At 38.4% G+C, this 24845-nt stretch overlaps 1 protein-coding gene across 1 annotated transcript in view; it reads right to left on the bottom strand.

The window, feature by feature from the left end:
- The window catches only part of Ssb-c31a (single stranded-binding protein c31A), a 147148-nt gene that overhangs the window by 33846 nt on the left and 88457 nt on the right, over nucleotides 1–24845 (bottom strand). The window contains exon 3 of the mRNA XM_067144732.2: nucleotides 19851–20043. Within this exon, the coding sequence (XP_067000833.1) occupies nucleotides 19851–20043 (193 nt within the window). The remainder of the gene's footprint in view (nucleotides 1–19850; nucleotides 20044–24845) is intronic.

Here is a 24845-nt window from a genome sequence, read left to right as displayed (position 1 = left end):
ATGGGCAGGTCGAAGAGGAGCTGTTGAGTATCCACCACGGTCTCCAGACCTTACACCTCCTGACATCTACCTACGGTGGACCTTGAAAAATGAAGTTTATTGACAGAAGCCAGCTACACTGAACAAGCTATGAGAAACCATCGAGGTGTCCTGGGGGCCCTACCACACAGGCAACACTGACGGCCGTAGTTCGGTCAGCAGTTCAGTGGCATCGAAGTTGTTTGGTTGCTAATGGGGGTCGCATGGAACACACAAAATAACCTTTCCCCCCCATGCAAGAATTGGAACGGTATGTCATTTTGTTCCATTAATATTGATTATCAAAGAGAAGCCTCCATCGTTCAGGCGACAGTGCGCCGGCCTCTCACCACTGGATACCGTGGTTCAAACTCCGGTCACTCAATGTGAGATTCATGCTGGACAAAGCGGAGGCGGGACAGGTTTTTCCCCGGGTATTCCTGTTTTCCCTGTCATATTTCATTCCAGCAACACTCTCCATTGACATTTCATCTATTAGTCATTTTATCATTGCCCCAGAGGAGTGCGACAGGCTTCGGCAGCCAGCACATTTCCTATACTCGCCGCTAGATGGGGGCTTCATTCATTCCATTCCTGACCCAGTCAAATGACTGGAAACAGGCTGCAGATGTTCATTCAATATTGACTATCAAAGAGTTCCTACATTTTTCTGGACCCCTCCGTATGCTTGGTCATATTTAGCTATTTTTGAAAGCATATTTGGGTGATTTTTAGATCCTAAACATTGAACTCTAATAATGAGACGTGAAATTAGTTCTGAGAACTAACAATGGAAGCTTCTTCACATTCAAATGACTCATCAAAAAATTTAAGGACGGACAAACTCTCAAAAATAATATGTGTGATGTGCTATGTTTAGTAAATGCCTTTAAAAGAGTAACCTGTAATGAGTGATGTGCACCCTTTATGTTTCCAGTCGTAGACTTAAGTTCTTCCAGATGCCAACCCCATATCAAGGAATGTATTCTCTACTGCAGAGGTAGGGTGGGGTGGTGGGGTGTATGCAGATAAAAATCAGTGTATTATTAACAATGCAAATAAAAAAAATTGTCTATTGTAGAGGAATTAACCAGACAGGTACATTGCCCAGTCAGCCAGGAATCAAACCAGAGACCCCACTTTCAACAAATGCCTAGAATATCAATCTTAAAAAACTACAGAAGATTCTAGGAAGTATACAGTAGGCACTCTCTAACTGGACGTTTCAAACGCTTTTTGTGTGGGAATGGTCAGCTCTATAGCCTGCTCTATAGTTTTGATGGGTGATCACTCAGTAATCGGCCAAAAGCAAGTAAACTGTACTCCACCCCTACTACTGTTGCTTGGCGCCACTACAGATAGGTTATTAGGCAGGGTCTGTCAGTTTTAGTGAAGTGCAGCATCGTAACCTCAACACATGTGTACTTAACTGTTAAGTGATTGTAAGTGTTGCAGTTTAGTTCAGTGTGTTTAGTGTTAAGGGAGTTTACGTAAATAGAAGTACAATATACTGTACAGTTAAAGAAGATTTTTGTGAAATGTCAACTGTCAAACGGAAACATGAGACTAACACTGAGTGTTAACATGGAGATTTTAAGAAAGTTGGACAAGGGAGAGAAGGTTGCTAACATAGCTCGAACACCCAATATTCCGTGCACTACCATGTACTCGATCAAGAGTAGCAGAGAGAACATTGAGAAGTTCGTAAAAGATGCTGAAGGTGGTTCTTTATGGCAAACTGTAAAAGCAAGTCAATTTCATAAGATGGAAGAAGCACTTTACTCTTGGTTTATAAAAGAACGTGCTCGCCACACCCCCATTAATGCTGAATTGTTAAAAGAAAAATCTTTAATGTTTTATAACAAAATGTATGGAAGAGACTATTTTAAAGCAAGTGATGGTTGGTTTGCAAAATTTAAAGTGTGGTATGGTATTTGTCTGTTGACTGTGACTGGAGAAAAATTGTCTAGTGACGATGCAGCTGTTGAGCTGTTTATTAAACTTTTTCTAGAGCAGGTAGATGAACTAGGTCTTACAGGTGACCAGGTGTACAATGCAGATGAAAGTGGATTGTTTTGGAAATTACTGCCACAAAAAAGTTATGTTCATCAAAATGAAGCTTGTGCACCTGGTTTCAAAGTTCCAAAAGACCGAATAACCATTTTACCCTGCTCAAATGCCACCGGAACACACAAATTAAAACTTTCGGTTCTTGGTAAGGCTAAGAAACTGCAGTCATTTAAAAACGTAAATTTGCCTGTTACTTATGAAGGTCAAAATAAGGCATGGCAAAAGAAATCTTCCATGAATGGTTCCATACCGATTTTGTACCCCAAGTACGATCGTTTCTAAAAAAAACACAACCTGAAAAGGCGCTACTCAACCTTGATAATGCACCAGGACATAGACCAAATGACGTATTAATGCCAAAAAACAGACTCATTAAGGCTCTTTTCATGCCTCCAAACAAACTGCACTCCACTGTTACAACCAACGGACCAAAACATAATTGAAATGCTGAAAAAGAGGAACAAAAAAATATTTTGCTCGAGGCTGTTAGCCGTAATGATGACATCACTGTGACTTTGAAATCAATCAACTTGAAAGCCGCAGTATTCATCGTTGCAGGCAGCCTGGGATACTGTACCTCAATTAGCAATAAGAATGTCGTGGAAGAAGTTATGGCCTTCACTGGACTCAGTTGAAGAAGGGCAAGATTCTTTTGATCCAGAAGATTTAATGCCATTAGCAGACCTGATAGAGTCAGCAGTAAAGCAGGCCCAAGACAATGAGTTTCAACAAGTCAACATTCAAGATTGGTGTGACGAAAATATAGACTTTCAAAAGGCAATAACTGATAATGTATAGTATTGAATTGGTGGAATAAAATATTTTATACCAATTATATTTGCAGTAACTGATGATAAAATTATAGCAGAGCTAGATTCGCCAAACTGAGAAGAAGCTGAAGACTCATTCGAGGTGTTACCAAAGACAATTGTAAAAACTGAAGATGCGCTCTCTGCCATCAAAACCTGTATCAAATGGGGAGAGCACTTTCACTGCATTATTGAAGTTGAAGAGTGATGTACTTGTAAAAATGTATAAAGAAACAATTTACAATAGGTAAGTTTTTTCATTTACAGTAAAATTAAAACATGTGAGAACAGTAGGCCACATACAAATATACATATTATTTTACTTAGTTTTCAAAGTATAGTTTTTTAATAAACATACGGTACCCTACTTTATACTAAACTCTATAGCCTAATCAAATTGTGTGTTTTTAAATGCCAGATTCTGATATTTAGGATACTTCCAATAGTCAAACACTTCCAGTAATCCGACAACTTAATGGTCGGAGACATGTCCGATTAGAGAGCGCCAACTCTATATTGTTCAAAGGTTGTACCATCAGAACTATAAAAATGAATAATGTCATTTGTTTTACGTACCACAAATTACTTTTAGATTTCAGAGACCAACAAAAATGAAGAGATGAAGAAGACTAGCAGTACATGTGCAGGATCTGTACATGTATTACCAGATTTGGTGAGAAATCAGTAACAAAATATGTACGGCAGAAAAAGCTTGGTACACACCAACGGCTAAATCTTAATGGAGATTACAGAATCATAAGCCCTATGAGCCATGTTCCCTAAATCTTCCTAAAAGTAATATATGAAAGAATTTACAGCAAATGTGAATCCTATATAGGTTCACCTAGTTTAGTTTCTGTAATGAATTTGGCATCAGAGAGGCATTGCGGGGGAAGCAGCTTTTGGTACAAAGAAGCACAGATATGTCTGTGGATGTATATGCTTTGTTTATGGATTATGAAACAGCTTTCGACCATGTGAAACATCGCTGCATATCCTACATGATACTGGCATGGATGGTAGAGACATCTGAATTATTGCCAACCTGGATTGGAATCAGACCGCATGAGTTAAGGTTGACAGCACCAACACCTGTGCTATTGAAATAAAGCAAGGAGTGAGGGCAAGGCTGTGTTTTATCTTCACTCCACTTCAATATTTTCTCTAAAAAGGCTATTTCCTGAAGCACTAGAAGGAAAACAGGAGGGCATCGTCGTTAATGGGATCACAATAAATAATCTGTGATAAACAGATGATACTGTTCTGCTCGCAACAAGGGCTGAAGATCTGCATACATTACTAAACTGTGTGGCCGAACACAGTGCTGCAGCAGGTCTGTGTTTAAACACAAAAAGACCAAAGTAATGGTCATAAGTAGAGCCCGTATTTCCATGCAAATGCATGTTTCTAAATAAGCTGGTTACACTTCTGAAACTGCAAATATTCGTTTTACGACTAATCAATTCCAAACAACTGTACATTTTTCCATGAAAGTTTGCACGTTTTGGCCTCTTTGGGAGAATATTCATGCATAATGCATATTTTGAGAATTTTGGACTTAATAGAGAATAATTGGACATTTATATTGGATTTTATGACCTTTCTTCAAACTTTTGGCGAATATATTATGTTAATTGCATGACAGTGCCTTTTTTGAACACTTGTTTGGGGAACATGGGACCGTACGTCCGCCTTATTTGTCTATCATTTAGAGAGAAAGAAGATGTATTCCTGGCATACTGCTTGACAACCAAAGTTAGATGCATAGCGGTCCTATAATCCAGTTAGCAAACCACTTTCTTATCTGTTGCTTGATTAAACATTGACATCAGCGGGAAGACCCCGCGTCGACCGCTCTAATTCTTAGAAATAAGATGTTCCAGTAAAAATTGAACCCTAAATTTTGCATTACTAAATGACGGCTATTTCTTTTTTCGTCTATATTTAAAACGTTAGAAACCGAATCTAACCATAGTCTCTACGCCTCTTACCCTCTATAACAGAGTCCATTATTATTCTCCTATGTAACCTACCCTCCTCATTTGCCGCAAATGAACCCCGCCACCAAAGCCGGTTTATGCGTACAGCTTCATCCATCGAGTTCATTCCCAACAGCCTTTCTCTTCGATTCCAAGTACTCTCCTGTCACTGTTCCCACCTGTTTGTACCAGCAAACATTTTCGCTACTTTCATGTCTTTTTCCTTGTAGCTAGGGGCTTTACGTCGCACCGACACAGATAGGTCTTATGGTGATGATTGGATAGGCCTAAGAGTTGAAAGGAAGCGGCCGTGGCCTTAATTAAGGTACAGCCCCAGCATTTGCCTGGTTTGAAAATGGGAAACCACGAAAAACCATCTTCAGGGCTGCCGACAGTGGGATTCGAACCCACTGTCAACCGGATGCAAGCTCACAGCCACGCGCCTCTAAGCGCACGGCCAACTCGCTCGGTAACTTTCATGTCTGTTACTTCTAACTTATGAAAAGATACCTTGAGCCCACCCAGCTTTCGTTCCTATAAAACGAAGTTGGTCTGAAAACAGACCGATGTAAAGATAGTTTCGTCCGGGAACTAACTTCCTTCTTACAGAATACTGCTGATCACAACTGCGAGCTCACTGCATTAGCTTTACTCCACCTTATTTCAATGTCTCTCGCTGTATATTACCATTCTGGGAGAACATGCACCCTGAATACTTGAAATTGTCTACCTGTTCCAGCTTTGTATCACCAATCTGACGTTCAGTTCTCTTGGATTTATTTCCTACTAACATCAATTTAATCTTCAAAAAGTTAATTTACATACCATACTCATTGCATCTATTTTCAAGTTCTAAGATATTAGACTACAGGCATTTGGCACAAACTGCCATTAAGACCAAGTCATTAGCATAGGCCAGACTGCTTACTACATTTCAACCTAACTGAATCCCTCCCTGCTATTTTATATATTTCAGCAGATGATCCATGTAAACTACGAACAAAGGTGAAAGATTACAGCCTTGCCTAACCCCTGTAAATACCCTGAGCCAAGAACTCATTCTACCATCAATTCTCACTGCAGCCCACTTATCAACATAAATGACTGATTGATTTCAATAATCTATCCTTAATCCCATAGTCCCCCAGTATGGCAAACAACTTTTCCCTTGGTATCTTGTCATAACTGTCCATTCCTTTCATAGCATTATTCAATTACCTGGTAGACAATGAAAATCTGATCCTAACAGCCCCTCTGTATCTGAAACCACATTGGTTTTCATCCAACTTCCCCTCAACCATTGATTGCGCCCTCCATTCCAAGATGCCAGTCAATAGTTTGCCTGCAAAACTAATCAATGAGATACATCGATAGTTGTTGCAATCCTTCCGGTTCCATTGTTTATAGATCAGTGCAATTACTGCTTTTGTCCAATTTGAAGGTACCTTACCAACACTCCATGCTAATCTCATTACTCTATGAAGCCATTTCATTCCTGCCTTCCCACTATATTTCACCATTTCAAGTCTTATTTAATTTATTCCTGCTGCTTTATGGCAATGGAGTTTATTTACCATAATTTCCACTTCAAGTGTAATTTCACCAACACTATTTTCCTCCTCCCCATGAGCACAGTTATTTGCGACACCACCAGGAATATTTCCTTTTACGTTGAGAAGATTTTCAAGATATTCCCTCCAGTGATTCCCTGGGGTTTTTCTATCCTGAACATGCTTACTGTCCACTGTTTGGAACTTTTCACTAAACATATGCATGTAGTTCTAATTTCTTCGTCCTGGAGATATTCAACCCTTATTCGTTTGCGGACAGATTTCACTGTCTCTATCCTAGGCCTAGAGATAGTTCACTACAGACCATATAGTGGTCTCTATCGTTGAAAAATCCCAGGAAAACCCGTAAATTCCTAACAGATTTCCTGAATTTGAAGTCTTGTTAAGATATAGTCTGTTATGGATCCGTAGTGGTATGGATGTGTAGTGGTGAATAGCCTTATGCTTGAAGAATGTATTCGAATGTAAACCCATACTAGCACAGAACACAAGCAAACGCTTCCCATTCTTATTAGCTTACATATCTTCTCCACATTTATCAATCACCCTTTCGTATCGTTCAGTTCTATTTCCAACTCTCGCATTGAAATGGCCCATTAACACTATCCTATCCTTGCTGTTGACCCTGACTACGATGTCACTTAACGCTTCGTAAAACCTGTCAACATCTGCACCCTCACATGGTGAAGACACCGAAACAATTCTGGTTGTAATTCCTCCAATTGCCAAATCTACCTACATCAATCCCTTATTTACGTGCCTACTATAGAGCGTTCCAACCTTAAATTGCAGTACAGCAGTAATGGGATAATTCTGTCTCTTTCCTTCTCCCATGTTTTGCGCGTAGCGCTGTCCTACTCTAATGCAGCGGGTTTGCCAAATATCCGTGAATCAGAATGTTATCGGTTAAAATGAGTGAATATCGTGTTATGTACAGAATTTCAAGGCGCATTTGATGCCGTTAACAAAAAAATTGTAAAAAAAATAATATAGTGTTGTAACCCATTGGTCAGTGCAACCTTTCCTGATGCCTCAATCTATGTTGCTGCGCCACGATAGGCGACCGATTAATGCAACCAACGGGTTAAACATTCTTTGCCCGATACCTCCATTCTCTAACTCGACGCTTGGCAGCCTAGTTTGGCGAAATGGAATCGCTCAGCGGATACCTCAGGGTTTAATTATGGCTAGTAGGACCTGTAATCCTACTGTAGAATTCGCTTAACGTGGATCCATGAGAAATCCGACCCACGGATGTCACCCATCGTTATTTACGACATTATAACAATCACCGCCAACTACCTTATTAGAGTTTTGACCTCGAGAAACATGCCATGGTAAAATGAATACTTAATTATACGATTCCTTACTTCACTATACATTAACTTACAATCTAGACATTAATTAAAGAACTCATGACACCAGCAATTGTAGAAAAACAACCAAATATTTATTAATAAAATACTAAATTACTAATTTCCATATTATGTAACGCAGTATTCAAATTGACTGATAATATGTATGAAAATATGTATGAGTCAGCGCTGGCTCGTATGATAAATAAAAAATAATATTCAGTATTTAAATTAATGAAATGATCAGTTCCTTTGTGAAGTTGAAATTCAAAAATTACACATTTACAACAGATCACTGGACCTTATCCGAGTTCCACTTCGCATTTTAAATATAAGTAAAACATCGACACAATAAACTCGTTCCGAAAGTTCACTTTCTTTAGTCTTATTTAAGCACTCTCACCTGGATACAATATCCAGCCGCAATGAATCTCTAATACACTGATAAGTGAAGTGTAAATAAATTGGAATTCGTTTAAGTAGCTCTAATGGAATTTTAGGAAATCGAAAATAAATCTGAATATTTTAAATTAAATTTTAATAAAATCCGAAGTCATGATTTTGTTGCACTGCTCTCGTTGTGCGTTGAAACTACATATGAACTAAGGCATTCCTTCCTAGTGCCTGTTAAATTCGGCTCCTACTCTTGCCTTTCCCTAGTTGAAGTTCGTAAATAAAAATGTACGTTCAAACGGAGAATATTAACTGATCTAGCTATCTATCTAACTTCAGCATAATCTTTGGCTGTCCCACACATGCCCTTGTCGGTTCTATGTCCCATTAAATAGTTATATTTCAATAACATTCAACCACAATGCAAGCTACACTACTCTCTTGCAAATAACATGGAAGCGCTTAACTGCGAGGTTTGGCAAACATCATCTTATATATATATCGGTGTCGTAATGCTTTTGGTTATCTACAGCTATTCATAGTCGAAGTATTCTAATATTCATTATAAAACATCTACACTGAAATGCAATTACGTCACGAGCATACATCTATAGTAATACATGCAGTTCGTACCTTGGCTTAAGTAGCTCCTGCGGTGTGGGCACTCTTACGCAAATAAAACATATACTTCACTAGTAGTGTGGCACAACTTAACTTGCAGGTACACGATGGTCCTGCATCGCGTAACAAACATCTCAAATCACTATCCATAACTCGTAACTTTCCTCAATTACCATATTCATATTCTCATTATAACATCAATCTAATATCAGCACCGTAGCCTCCATAATAATATATCGCGTTCCAAACTTGACGACTACGTAAAAATACCACACTGTTTCTTAATAAAATTCACAAGTCGCAGATCCTCATAACCTATCGACGAGTTCAATGCCCCTTTCTATGAACCAACAAATGCGTAATTCCATGTTTCTTTATACACCACGCACATCCATTCGTGACGTCAACTTAATTCATTACATCAATGAAATCTCTATAATCTCTCATTATGTCAATTCAATCAGCTGTTTCATATTTCTCTTCAAAACTCACGCTTCCTACAAGTATTCTAGTCGATATAGCATAACTTCTGCTATGTTATTAACTCGTAATTATGACTTAATTATCTCACACTTAGATGATAATCATCACTTGCATTGCCTTCTTATCGGCCTACAATTAGCCATCAGCACATACCTAAGGTACATGTGTAAGCAAACCAAAAATTATGCAATAAAATGTTATGAATGACTTAGCTCGCTCATAGTTGTCCCTGGTCCAGCTGTTCCATTCCCATTGGATGTAGATGGGTCTTCGGTTCGGTCACGGGTAAGACATCTGGAACGTCATCCGCTCCTCCGCTCTGGTAGTATTATCTGGTTACCCGTCGCCTTCTTTTCGTCATGGCTCGGTCGGATGGTTACCCGTCGCCTTCCTCGTCATTTCCTGGTCGTATGGTAAGATGAATTGTTCCCAGGCCGGTCCATCATGTGAATTCAGTGCATCATCTTGATCATCTTCTTGACAATCTCAAAATCGAAGCTAGTAATATTACGATATGTTGCCATTTTACTATTGACGTCGTTTATCCTTAAATTTTAATTTATTTCGTAGCTCCTCGTCGTCTTCGCAATTTCTTACGTATCGACTTCAGTACTTTTATTTTCGTCTTAACCGTTTGAATTTTGGTGAAGACTGATACTTTATTCTTATTTAATCGTCGTATTCTTTCCTTTCTTTTATATGCGCAGTCCTTTGCTTCTCCAAATCAAATATTACGATTACGGTGATTGCGTCCGCTCTTGATGCCGTGCAAATTTCAAGATGAAGATTTTCAATAATAAACTTTTTCTATTTTTTTGAAAACAATACTGTGCACCGTCCACTGTCCATCTTACTCGAAAACATTACCATTCCGTGAAATATATGGCCCTCTGAGACATCATAGCAGGCGACTATTCCATGCTTGCTTTAGATTACTAGGCCCATACCTTAGGTCGGCGCCATTTTGTAATCTGTCGTGGACGTGCGAACGAGCACAGTGTGAAAATGGTAATATAATGGAAAGTTTCGCCAATTGCAAAATCTTCATTGCATAGAACTTATCATGCCATAACTCCTATTTTATATTCTTTATTTTCCTAATTTTTTCACTGCTGGTAAAGAAACATTTCAGCTCGATGAAGATAAGTTTATTTTTAAATTTAAATGATAACAAAATGCAGTATATGCGTTCATTTTCAGTCATGTTCAGGGAATTTTATGTGTAGGCACGAAAAAGTCAGTCGCTGGCCAGCGTCTTTCCTGTTGAATTTGCATGGGGCGGTCAAAGCAAGGCAAATGGTCTTCAGATATTGAAGTTATTTTTAAAACAATCCCGAAGTTCCTATCTTGCTTAGTTATTAATTTGTGACAGGAAGAATATCTCCTTGAATTTTGGTTTCGCGCGTGACTCGGCTGGCTGTCTGGCTGGCTGGCTTATATCGGTAGTGATCTCCCAAACATGCGCTTTTAACATTTCCAGACAGTTGCATGCAGTGCAGTGCTCATTTCGTCAGTAGTATGTATAATAGTGATTAAATACATATCAGTGATATATGTACAATTCTTGAGGGAAAGTGTATTTCGTTTGTGTGGTTCGTGAGTTCGTGCTCGTGCGTGGGGATCTAATTTCGAAGAAAATGTGCAGAAGGATCATGGCGTGGTTAAAGCAAAGCACACGCTCTTCGAATATGGAAGTTATTTTTAAATCATACCTCAAGTCCCTATCTCGTTATCTCTTAATTTATGACAGGGAGAACGTCTCGTTTGTTTACGTTTCACGAGTGACTCGGCTGGCTGAGCTTTTAAATATACTGGCAGCCGTGTGCAGTGGTGTTCATTTAACCAGTATTATAAGATTGATTAAATAAAGATCAGTGATATATATATAATATTTAATGGCGTGTGGCCTCCGAAGAGGCCGAGTGCAGGTCTTTCCAGTGTTGACGCTGCATAGGCGACCTGCGCGTCTATAAGAATGGGGCCCCTACCTGTGATGAATTCTAATGCATACCCAGCCCCCGAGCCATTGGAATTAACCAATGAAGGTTAAAATCCCCGATCTCGAACCCGGGGCCCTTTGGACCAGAGGCCATCACGCTAACCATTTAGCCATGGAGCCGGACAAGATCAGTGATAAATGTATAGTTCTTGAGGACAAGTGAATTGTGTTTGTGTAGTCTGTGTAGTTGTCAGTTCGTGCTCGTATGTATAGTTCTTAATTCGAAGAAAAAGTGCAGAAGGATGTATTTGCAGTGTATGCAAATTAAAAATCAAATTAAGAAGAAACGTTCCGTAGGTAAACTCAGGAGAAAAGAACGCAATATTATAATGAGTGTCCTGGATTATTTTTTAAAGACTATGAATATGAGCAGCGCAATCAGTGAAACAGCTAAAGCTACAGGTTGTTCCGAAAGAACAATCTATGCTATAAGGAAGGAACACACACATGGTCCTTTGCGAACTCTCGAGAGAAAAAAAAGAGGACGACAGAAAAATTAAATATGATGAAATTGTTAGAAGTGGATGCGTCGGGTGGTTCACTCTCTTTTATTTGCTAACATAGCACGTACATCGATCGTGATTTTGAGTCGCGTAAATGGAGAAGATTCTTTGCCACGATTTTCCAAAACCACGTTGTATCGCTTCTTACATGATATAGGCTTCCGTTAAGACGGGGTAATAAAGCAGCTTTCACAGAAACCGATGAAATTATTAATTGGCGGCACAGATATCTCAGGGAGATAAAATGTCTGAGGGCACAGAATAAAGCTATTTTACACAGATGAATCGTGGGTCAATATTGGGCAGACAGTGACAAGAGAATGGAAGGATACGACAGTGAAAAGTGCACGGCAGGCCGCTTTTGAAGGGGTGAGTTCGGGACTTAGGCCACCGAAAAGCCGAGGACCGTGATTTGCCTTAGTCCACGCGGGTAATGAACATGGTTTTGTTCTAAATGCTGAACTAAAATTGTTATGCCATAAAAACATAAGACAATTGGGCAAATTATGTGAACGAAGTAAAGAAGAATGAAAGAGTTTTGTGGAAAGCAGACGAATTACAGGACGATGTCGACGATGAAAAGTTTTTAATACGACTTTCTCCATCGTCCGGATCATCCTCAAGTTCATCTCCCGAACCCGTTTCATCCAAAGCGGGAACATCAGGCCTTGCAGAAATGTTAGGTGTACGTCCAATGTCTGAGAGCAACGCCAGTGATTAAGGCATGTTGTATTTATTTTACCTTCCTACAAATATTAATTTATGAATGAATGAATGAACTTAAAATTACAAAATTACAAACGAAAAATGTGGAACCGTGACGCCCTGTTTGAGTCACACTCGAGCGTGATCTTCACGAGTCGATTTCGCAACAGCGCGCTCCATCTACGCTGTACTGCAATTTAAGGTTGGAACGCTCTATAGAAACTATGTTGCATGCATGCAATAGTATTCCTAATGAATGGCCCTACCCCACACTCTGCCCTTTCCTTTTTTTTTTTTACATCCATCAAGTACACTTTAACATCTCCTATCTCTTCCTCCTTATCTCCCGTTCCCCGAATATAATTTACTCCTAGCACATCCAGATGCATCCTCTTTGCTGACTCAGCCAGTTCTACTTTCTTCCATAAGCCCCATTAATACTGATAGCTCCCCATCGAATTCCATTTCGTTCACCAAGTTGTTTCCACGGAGTTCCTCGCCTGTCAAATTCGAGTGGGACTCCGTTACTCCCATAGGTCCGAGACTTTCTTAAAAGGTTCTGAGCTTGGTAACTTTGTGAAGCAGGATGCTACCCTACTTGCACGTAGTTCAAGTGGGCATCTCTCCTCTTAAAGGGTTAGGGACCACTGGTGGATTGCATAGACCTAGCCGCCTCAGAATATGTCCATGATACCCACTCCCATTCTGTAACGACTGGTATCCCGAATCTCAGGACCACTTACTAGGCCACTTAGCCCTTGCCCATGGTTCACGAACCAGGACGTGACTACAGTAACCCACACCACGAAACATATATAAATGTGTCATTTTTGCCTTGAAGTTAAAATTGTAGCAAGTGCAAGCACAGGTTAAATATTGCCATCCTAAAAATGACAGTGGTATCTAATGGGTTGTCTGGTTCCAGTGAGTCATCACTACTTTACTGCAGGTTGCCACATGTCTCTGCTTCCCTAACATTTGCCTGCTCATCAGTGTGAGTTTGGCTACTGTGCGTGATTGTTCTCTGTTCTACTGTAAACATTGTAATGGTTTTTAACTGGTGTATTGAGTTTACGAAATGACTGTTTCACTTCATTTAACTATTGATGAGATATGTATCACCTTACTAATAAAAAGTCCTTATACAGTTGTTTAACACTTTTATAGTAATACAGTGAATAAACCCTGTATAAGCGTTGTACATTTTTCTTACGAATACACGTGGTATACGCATTGTATTACTATACAGCACGTATACACTCGTTCTGAGGCGTAGAAATCTCTTCCTGCAGTTTACTGACGTATTTTGAATGTTCACCGCCTTTATGCGCTTCTGCTGGTTATCACTAAATTGAAATAAGAAATGAAATGGTTCAACCTATTCAATACAATTAAGAAATATAGTGTTACATTCTTATTTGACATAGGGGTGTTGAAGGCACGAAAAATTAGGCTGTTGTGAGTAGCACGTTAATATGCTTGAGGGTGTGAAGAATCCTGCCGTATTGTGGTTGCTGTTTGAGTTGGTTTTCTGAAAATTTTGTAAGTTAAAGAAGAAGGATGTCTAGTTATAGTTACATCTAGAAAATTAAGAGTTTTGTTGTGTTCAGATTCAAGGGTAAATTTAATGTTAGAGTCAATGTTGTTAATAAGAAGAAGTGTAGAGGCTGCGTTGATTGATTCTTCATTGAAGATTACGAATGTGTCATCAACATATCTGGCCCAAAAGAGGATATTAGCGAAATTATCATGCATTTTTGTGTTTTCTAAGAAATCGAAATATATTTTGGCTACAATGCCTGAAGATGGTGAACCCATAGCTAAACCATCTTGTTGGTAAATGGTGTTATCAAAGGTGAAATAATTATTGTTGATGACCAATTTTATTTTTGTATCTGCTGGTTATCTACGAGCAAAACTTTCTGAAAAGTCGTGCAGTAGCACGGCATATCGAAAAGGCAGTAGCAACACAAAGTGAGACAGCTGGAAATTGGCTTCTACTGATATCAACATTTCTTCAGCTCGCTTGTGTAATGAACGCCAAAAGAGAAATAGAAAAGCTTAAGAAAAGATCAACAGCTCCTAACTGGGATAGTATGGAAAACGTAAGCAATTGTAATTGAATCGGTGAGCTGAAAAGGGTACACATTACAAAATCCTTACTTTTCAGGAGAAAGGAAAACCTGTTTTGTAGCTAAAAAAAAGGTTGGACAAAAAAGAGTTTTTATTAGGTATTTATACATCATATTTCTGCGAATTAAACTACAAAGTATGGAAATCATATTACGTATGGTTTTCAAGTTATACAATTTTTTATATCACGGAATATGTCCCTTTTTATACATACTCAAATTTGAGAAAGATCTTTGCAGAGGCAGATAATGTATAATAAACTTACAATTTCATTTCTTTTATAGTTATTCATTGTCAGATTTTTGAAGGGCGGAAAAAAGTCCATTCGACACTCCATGTCGTACGATGTCGGCATGTACAAGATCTCTGGTGACACATTTGGTGTTTACCCGACAAAATTCATTAAATCTCAGCCACAGACGCCCAAGAGAGTTTCGGTTTACTCGGTCTGCCATCTAGTGGAGGCCTAGAGTAAAACGGAACGTCGAAATTGACGAGCAGACAGCCAGATGGCGTCAAATTGAAATGTCTGCACACGGTAGCTGAGGCCATACGATTATTATTATTATTATTGTCATTCTGTCTTTTTAATAGCAAATTTTCGGGGGACTATTGAGAGAATTGCGAATAATGGAGAGTTACAAAAAGGACAAGGGCCCATAACTGGGAAATTGAAATTTAAAAAAAGACTTCTTTCTCAGAAAGCAGTGAAGTATGTGACTTCACATTCATTATTATTATTATTATTATTATTATTATTATTATTATTATTATTATTACTATTACATTATTAGTTGTTTCATGGGCACTATTGTATTATAACCATAGTACTAATAAATATAAATTAAGATAAATTTGTAAAGAACATTGTCTGTTAGTCACATAATCTGCTCTTCATTTTTCATCACCTCAAAAGTAATTATTGATGAAAGCAGTTCTGGCAGCTTGACCATGCAAATTGGGAGGTTGGACTATAATTCTTCTTCTTCGGGAGGAGTAAGACAGCTAGGGCAACAATTCATTAAAATTCAGCCATAGACACCCAAGAGAGACTCAGGGCTGAATTAATAGACAGCACTTATACATAAGTGTCCTTTATAAGCAGGTTTCATTTCATATTACATACTTAAGTGTCCAACTTATTGCTACAAGGGGACCTCCCACACAAAGTGACTCACTTATGTTGCAGCAAGATGGAGGATGATTTTGCTTAATATGTTGCATTTCATTCACAGGATACTTTCTGTGCACACAGTAGAGACGGAAAATCCTGTCGAAATGTAAGGTGACCAACAATTTTAAGGTTTTGTTTTAGTAAAGTGAGAGTTATGAATATTCTTGTTCCTTTGATCAAGAGAGTGAACATAACCTCTAGAGGAATCGCTATATCACCATTAATTAAGATATTGTTTCGAGATTTTAGGCCACCTCTTAATTTCGGGTTATTATTGTTATTATCAGCACCATCATCATTACCGGTATTTCGCTTAATTATTTGTTACAAGTTATCAAGACTGTAGGCCTATGGGATAGTAAAGAACTATACTGAGTTATAAGAAAAATGACTTGTTGCACTACTACCATTTATTTTAAGGTTGATATGGGCTCATTATATCAGGTTAGTCAACCAATTCTTTGCCGGATTTTATCAGAAGTTTCTGAAATTATGGCATCGCACATCAAAACATACTATTTACATTTTATTGGGGAAGTATTTAGGCCTATTACAACAGAACGGCTAAGGATATATTTGTCAAATTATTAAAAGCGTTGTAAGGCTATATATTCTACATTGGATGAATATTTGTATAGGTTCGTGTACCTGGATAACTATAAACACATTATATTAAGAAGAAAATTACACTCTGGGTATTTTCGTAGTTTGCATTGTCCACAACAAGTTTTTCCCACGTCATTCATATTCTGATGGGAAACTGTGTCGGTCCACGGGTTCTATATTATGTGCATGTACTTCGACGCAAGTTCTTGCAGGTGCCAGCTCAGCTCGCTGTTTTGTTATCCATTCTGATAACCAAATACAATACAGACGATCTTTTAACTTCAAAAATTTTGCACACGTTCGCGCGATGTCCTTCGATAAACAAAACACAATAGATCATCCCACTATTCTGTAGCCAGAACTACACGATCCAGGAAGCATGGGTATAATATACAGCATTGCCACATCTCCAGAAATACTGTATCAGTGAGTGTGCTCTTTAACTCCTTAAGCGGTGAGCTCGGTACACACCGGCTCACTCCCGGGTGGGGAGCGATTTCTCTGACTGAAGAAAATATTTAATTACTTGACTGAAAACAATCATAGACTAAAATGAACTATTCAAGGGCCCTAAGAGAAATCTTTTCTTGAATATAATGTAATTGTTGAAAAATGCTATTATTTTGATTTTTCAATACTTTGTGCAAGAACGTAATAAGTGCTTTCATACTGCAATATCGAAGTTGCTTCTTCCTAATACCAAAGCTCTGGTTTTCGTTTATACAGTAACTTTTACCTGAATATTTTAGGCAGTTTACTAACAATCTCTGCCTGGAAATAAATGTTTCTGTATATGTAAATTGTAGCTTTACAAAGTTTACATGTACTTACATGATTTACATTGGATTAAATTATAACACGCATGAAATTTTCTGTTATGTTGTTTAGCACTTTTGAGGGATCAAGTTTATATAGCCTACCTACAACTCATAACTGACACACACAGACTATATTACACTACAATTCAGGTAATATTTACAGTCTCGGCTTCGCATAATTTATATGATTCCATTCCGAAACACTATCGCTTTCTTGGTATGCAAACTTTCGAAAATATCCACCTTGTCCATACCAAGAGGTTCTCATCAATTGACACCTTGCCATCAGGAACCCAAGTAATCAGTGTCAACTACAGGAAGAGCGTACCCCCCCGCCCCCAGCCCGTAATGCTCAGGATGGGGGTTAAGAGTGCACTTCCAGCAGAAGTGAACAGAGGTCTTAGCAGTTGAAAACCAAAAGCCATGTTCTAAGGTCCAGTGTTCCACTCTCCTAATAGCTTGCTGTAACTGTCACTCTGGGACTACCACACTCTGTGAGCTATAATGCCAAGCAAAAAATAGTCTATATATAGCAACTATATTACTGCTGTTGATAAACTTAACCATAACAGGTATTTTATTTGATCATGTATACGACTTGTCTAAATCTATTAAAGAAACTAAAGTAGTTTATGTTGGGTCCACCTTGTCAATACACTTTTAACCCCTCAGTGTCGCAGCCATTTAAACACCTTCCTACCCCGCGGCCGGATGAGATTTCAACTATGCGCGACTGAAATACATTGATTCACTTACAATGTTACTACAAGTATAAGAGTAGCCTGATATTCACGAAATTTGGAATTCCTTATGACAGAACTAAGTACGTGCAGATAATTACATAATTGTTTCACATTTCCTTAGTAATTTAGTTCCGTGTGATAGAGTTCGAAGCACTCTTCGAGACAGAGGCCCAAGTCACACTCCTGGCAGCAGTACACTGACGTCTTCTTTTCGTCATGTTCTTAACACAAGATACGTCTCTGAGGTTTGGATTTCTCACTCTTCGGTGCTAATTCCCTGATAAAATGTCTTTTCTGCAACCTTAGAACTGTATTATCTGATGCGCGCCGGCCTTGAATATTTCTATCCCCGCCCGAGCAAGCATATTTTGTAAACCTTTCACCAGCTGCTCCTATAAGGTACTCCTAATTGCTCAATATTTGTCTCTGCGACATGTGTGAATATTATTAGAGAATTTAGGACTCATAATTCACTGTTGAAAACTTCCCTTTGACCTGTATAATCATCAATAGTCTCCTACACGAAATTTTCAAGTACTGTTTCCTCCTCATTGTCACTCTCATCATTTACCACTGCCACATCATCTATTTCATTATCAGTGCTGCTCATACTGTCACTACTACTTCCGACTAAACTTTCTTCTGAATTATACAATATTCCAAGCACGTTACTGTCTGTCAAACCACGGCTGAGCGCGGCGCGCCACACTGACTGATAAAGCTGCAGCGAGACTGAAAGCAGCAGGACGAAACTGAATGAGGGGAATAAAACTTACTGTATGCGAAACAAACCCAGATGAAAGGTCGAGACATAGTCCTTCAAGCGAGATATATACCATGAACAACTGGCTCTCACATCATATGACAGAAAGCTGCACTTGCTGATGCCTACACAGAGCGCTCGTGGAGAGTTGCGAAAATATTATGAGCTGAGAAATAAAGACAAATATAATAAATAAACCGCACTCCCAATGTACAAATAGAGCAAAGAATATCTCACGAAAAGACAAACTTCTCAGATCATCATTTCTTTATTTTCTTCTGTGGGAAAGAATGAAGCAAACAGACTTTTAAAAAAGCAGAGATTAGTGCTCAGACTTACTTGACAAATAATTAACCTTGCAAAAACAACTTACATTATAACGATTTTCAATTCTTATTTACAACACTGATAAACCTAAAAATGTCTTCTTGGAAACAAAACAATTTGCATATCAATAACTACAAAACTCTTCGCGCTATAGTCGTAAATGTGAAACCATGTATACGACGTATAGAGGTCGGCGCTGAGGGGTTAATGATTCAAAATTATTCTATCATACATGTTTCAGGAACTTAATTTTCAATCATTAAAAGTGTGTTGACAAGGTGGACCCAACATAAACTATTTTAAATAGTTTCCTTAATAGATTTATATTACTGCTGAACCAGCAGCAGTGACAATACCATTTATGACAATTGCGAACAGAGTGACAATTAGAACAGATCCCAGTGGGACTCCACTTACCTGGACATGATATTGCAAATATTAGCAATAAAACCCAGCAAATTACCTTGGAATCTCCACTGATGTAGGACTGAAAGCATGTCATATCACCATGTGGTGTCATAGGCCTTTTGTAAATTGAAGAAAACAGCCACTAAGTGCTGTTTCTGGAGAAATGCATCCTGGACAGAACTCTCCAGGTGTACCAAGTGTAGTCAGTGGTAGAGCGGGCAGCTTGAAAACTATACTGGTACTCGGACTAAAGTCCTCCTTTCTCCAGACACCACACAAGTCAGTGATTCACCATCCTCTCAATTAGTTTACACAGACAGTTAGTGAGACAAATGGGTCTGTAACTTCCTAAAAAATGTAAAACTGTCTTACCTTTCTTTCCAGGTTTAAGTTCACCATCAGCTTCATAATATTCTCGAATATCAATGTACAATTTCCCTTTAAATTCACGGACTTTCAGCAATCGTTTACTTTCCAGAACCCAAGTTGGTTCTTCCTCATCCTCTTTACGTGAAGCACTGGATTTTCCTGAAGCACTGGCCTTACTCTTCTTTGGAGGATTCAGCTATGATCACAAGAAACATTATACGAATAAAACTTGATCAATGAGAAAGATGGATGGAATTCTACACAAATACTTAATACACCACAGGAGTATAAAACAAGCTTTACTGTTTTACTGAGTTTAATCATGCAGCCGCAGCCAGTTGGGAAAGTCAATGTGGAGCAGGAGGAGGAGTGAATGATTAGTGCAGGATAGGAGAAAGCAGTAGTTATATCTCTTCTCTCAAAGACTGTCCAGTACATTCCTAAAATAAAAGAGATAAGATCAGTTAAACCCAATAAATCATATCACAATCTCAGGATATTTTGGGAAATGTACATGTCCCTTTGCTTAGATAACTACTAACATTATGCAATAGTTTTTAGGATTCAGTCAAACAAATGGGAAATTTGCAGTATTTTATCTACACCAAACATATTTTACAACTTATACAGATAATTTGGGAATTACATGCATTATCTGCAGTAGAATTATCCTCTTGTGTTTAACCCTGGAGTGGTCGCAAGGGTTTTGTCAATATTAATGGTCGCACCGGGTCTCTCAGACCCATTTTTTCTCAGTGTTTTACTATTAGCTTTTTATACTTTATATCCAAATACAGTATTATAGGACATTATTTCGTTTATTTTAATGCAGTTTGCATGACTGTAAGATTTAACTATCCCGTTTCTTAACAAAAAAATGTATTTTTATAATTACACTGAAAAACGGATTGTTTTCTGTTAACTTGTGAAAGGTAAAACATGTTAACAGTAAAATGTATTTTACTTTTTTTCACTTGTTCCTGCATCTGCATGCACAAAGCAACACTTTCATATATTTTCTACACAGTCTTAAAACATATTTTTGAGAATTTCACACTTGAACTATTGGTACAAAAATATGGATTTTTCTGGGTAATGTGTGAATTATGTGTCATAATTCATAAAAATCAAAATGAAATTAGTTTTAGAAACACATCCAAATACAGGAAAACATCACTTTAATCAATTTCTATGCATATTCTGCAGATAAGTTGTCCATGTTCTCCGCAAGTGAAATTTTGAGACTTGGGGCAGATGAAGTATGTCGTCCTGTCTTTGTTTGTTGGGCAGAAATGACCAAGAGCTTCTTCATTTTCAGATTCCTCCAACATGGAACGAATCCAGGCAGAATTAGCTTCATATATTGTTACACAGAAGAAAAATATACTAAACTAACAATGCGAAGTTTGACAAAAAAAAAAAGACCAACGTTAACAGTCGCACTGGGTCTGCGAGACCCTGAACAGCCTGTACGCCCAAAGTTTCCAAGGCAACTGAGAGCGGGTTACTGTGTTCGATTGAAGGTCGGGAGCCAAGAAGCTACCAGGGAGGGGAAATCGCTCGGTGCATTCCAACAAGAGAAACACCAACAAGTATGTCCGCCCGGGTCTCGTAGACCCATCGCGACCACTCCAGGGTTAAAATCGTACTTACACTTTTGTGCAATTTTCAGGTATTATTCAGTTAGCTGTAAACCACGGGAAAAGCTGAATGGCCTAGTAAGTGGTCCTCACGAGTTACTACAGAACAGGAGTGAGCACCTCAGACATATTCCAAATTGTAGCCATCCTAAACCTAGGACTAAACCATTAAAGAGTGGAGACAAAAGACACTCACCTAGACTTTGTTAAAGTAGGACAGCAGCCTAATTCACAGAAATTTTCAATGCTCAGGAAGTTTTAAGCAAACCTCAGACCTGTGGGAGTAATGGAGTCTCACTTTCATTTGACAGGCTAGGGCATAGTTGGAAACAACTTGATGACCAAAGTGAAAGTGGGGTGTTATCAATATGGAAGAAAATGGCTTATGCAAGAAAAAGAGGAATTTAAAAAAGAAAGAAGCCTCAGCAAGTTAATGATGTTTGGGTAAGGGGAGATAACAAGGAAGAGAGATAACACATTCTTAACAGATACAACAAAGGGACAGGGCACAGTATGGGTCAGGCACGTAACTGAGTGAATGATGTAGATAGAGGAATTAGCACAAGAACTGTCTGATAAGGGAAGGCTCCTAGTTCAAACAGCAATTTGTTCATAAAACTGTGTACACAGGCAATTTCACGGTTCTGAACGCTTAAAAAGACAAATGATTGTGTACCACTTAGTTTGTAACAGTGGGAGGAATTGAAACACCAGTCAATCAGTCAACTCAGATAGTAGCAGATGTGTCATGTGTCACAGTATTTTCATATGGATACATGAACAAAACCACTAATATCTGGAATTTTCTAAATATTGTGACATCCATGTTAGGTAAAGCATTATACAACAGAAGACCAGGAAGGACAGGGTGATTACACTTTTGCAATTCTTTTGGTGGATCTGATTATTCAGAAACATAACAATTCATTGGATAACGGAACTACAATGACATTGGATAGGACAGTGGACAAAGGAAAAGACTTTGTAGAGAACACAGTGATTAGAAGTTTGAAATGGTGTAGTGATGAAAAAAAAAAAAAATGAAATGTCGTATGGCTTTTAGTGCCGGGATATCCCAAGACGGGTCCGGCTCGCCAGATGCAGGTCCTTCTATTTGACACCCGTAGGTGACCGGCGCGTCGTGATGAGGATGAAATGATGAAGACAACAAATACACCCAGCCCCGTGCCATTGGAATTAACCAATTAAGGTTAAAATTCCCGATCCGGCCGGGAATCGAACCCGGGACCCTCTGAACCGAAGGCCAGTACGCTGACCGTTCAGCCAACGAGTCAGACGTGTAGTGATGATAATGGCGGAAAAAGTACTCCTCAAAGAGAAGCTAGCAGTTTTAGTGAATATAACCATCCCTAGAAACTAAATCCAACACCGTTAGCATTTTAGCTAAATGTTCGGAAGACCATCTAAAATGTATTGCAGTAAAACCTCTTTAATTCAAAGGAATTGGGACACAAAGACCGGACTTCGAATTAAGTGATATTGGATTAACTGCAACCAACTCTTAATTGAGAAATGCCAATGCTTGCTGTATCACAAAATATTAAACTCGTAAATGCACGCAATCACCTTGCTTCAACTTTCAAATGTAGTGAAAATAACTAGATTTCTTAAATTGTTAAAGTCAACCATTTGAATACATATAGCGCCAGCTCATTTGCTTTCCTCCTAATAATCTCACCACCAACAGGGATATAGCTCACTCAAACATCCCAAAACCATTAGAGATCACTTACACTTACAAAATACTGGATTGTCTAGGTCCTCAAATGTGCATTTCCTTTGCAGGGTTTGCAGCCTGCATTTCTTGAGCGTCGATGCTCTCACAATATATTTTGAATGCTGAAAGTGTGGACACAGGAATACTAAATTCTTTAGTTATTTTCAACCTCCCTCATATTTTTCATCTTCAGGGATGGCGAACCTTTTCCAACCAGCGTGCCTTTTTAACTCTGGTTTATTATTCTTGTCTGTTGACTGTGCCACTTGTTTTTTTATTTCCATCACGGGATGTCTACAACACACACACACACACACACGCACGCACACACGCACACCGCGACTTCCTTTCTAAATTCCCGATTATGTTTCATAATATGTTATTTATTTATTTATTCATTTACTGATTCATTCATTTATTTATTTATTATACATAAATCTTATAAATACATTTGATTGCATGTTCCATGGGGCTGTACTTCATTTATGGCCATTGTGGTTTCCCCACTCGTAAGCCTCTCCTATACCATCGTCATCACAAGACCTATCTGTGTTGGTGCACGTAAAACATATTGTAAAAAAAAAAAAAAAAAAAAAAAAAAAAATTATTATTATTAGATATAAAAACCAGAAGTACTAATACTGAGAGTGGACTTCACTTCCTCCATTAGCTTCATTACCTTTTCATGTTGTAGTTTGTAGGCTCAACAATTGAACTAATTTCTCCTTCATCACTATTCCATAAGAAAAAAACAGCCATCCTTAAAAAACAGCCATCCTTGTTTGTAAGGTCACATTCATGCTTTCATCAAAACATACTGCATACATGTGGGAGTTATCCAAATTAGCTTTCAACTGCTCCAAAACTTCTTCACTCATTTTTATTATTCTATCCTTGACAGCAGTTCAGCAGGGTGGCATTCTTTAATTCTGTTAATTATTAGTTGTTTATTAGGGAAATTTTCAGATAATGTGTCAAACGTCAATAAGAAACTTTTTTTCAACAACTCACCGTCAGAAATCTGTTTCCCATGCATGCTGTACTATGCAGTGAGACAGATAAACAGCCACACTGATATTATTCCTTGGCCGGAAAGGTGATACAAAAGAACTAGTTTGTTTTGTGTAATGTTGGATATTTTGTGAAACAAACTCTCTTCCTTCTTCATTTGAAATGGAACCAACATTTGAATGACCAGTCTCGAAATTGCGCTTTACATTAAATGTGGGGGATGCAATTGTTTTCGAACACACAAGCAACACATCATTTTATCAGTCCGAATTACCTTGGCCTGAGTTCTTGAAGAAAATATGGTCACCACCTTTGTTATGTTTGTTCTTTTTGGCACCAAAAACATGTTTGCGATGTCCGTATACAAAACCACCAGAAAACGACACTATCTCACTTCACTTCCGGAACTATCAGTGTAGCAGTTGCCATATTGCACGTTCGAATGGAACTAGTATTGAGATTTTCGATTTTTATGTCTTACACATGAAACACTGTAGTACAAGATGTATATATAAAATATTATGTTCATGTGGCGTGCCACCGAAATCATGTTCGCGTGTCACCTAGTGACACGCATGGCATAGGTTCGCCATCTCTGGTCTAGGTCCT

Source organism: Anabrus simplex, chromosome 1 (genome assembly GCF_040414725.1).
Source record: "Anabrus simplex isolate iqAnaSimp1 chromosome 1, ASM4041472v1, whole genome shotgun sequence".
Classification (NCBI taxonomy): domain Eukaryota; kingdom Metazoa; phylum Arthropoda; class Insecta; order Orthoptera; family Tettigoniidae; genus Anabrus; species Anabrus simplex.
The sequence above is the reverse complement of the archived record's forward strand: the minus strand, read 5'-3'. Positions and strand labels throughout refer to the sequence as shown.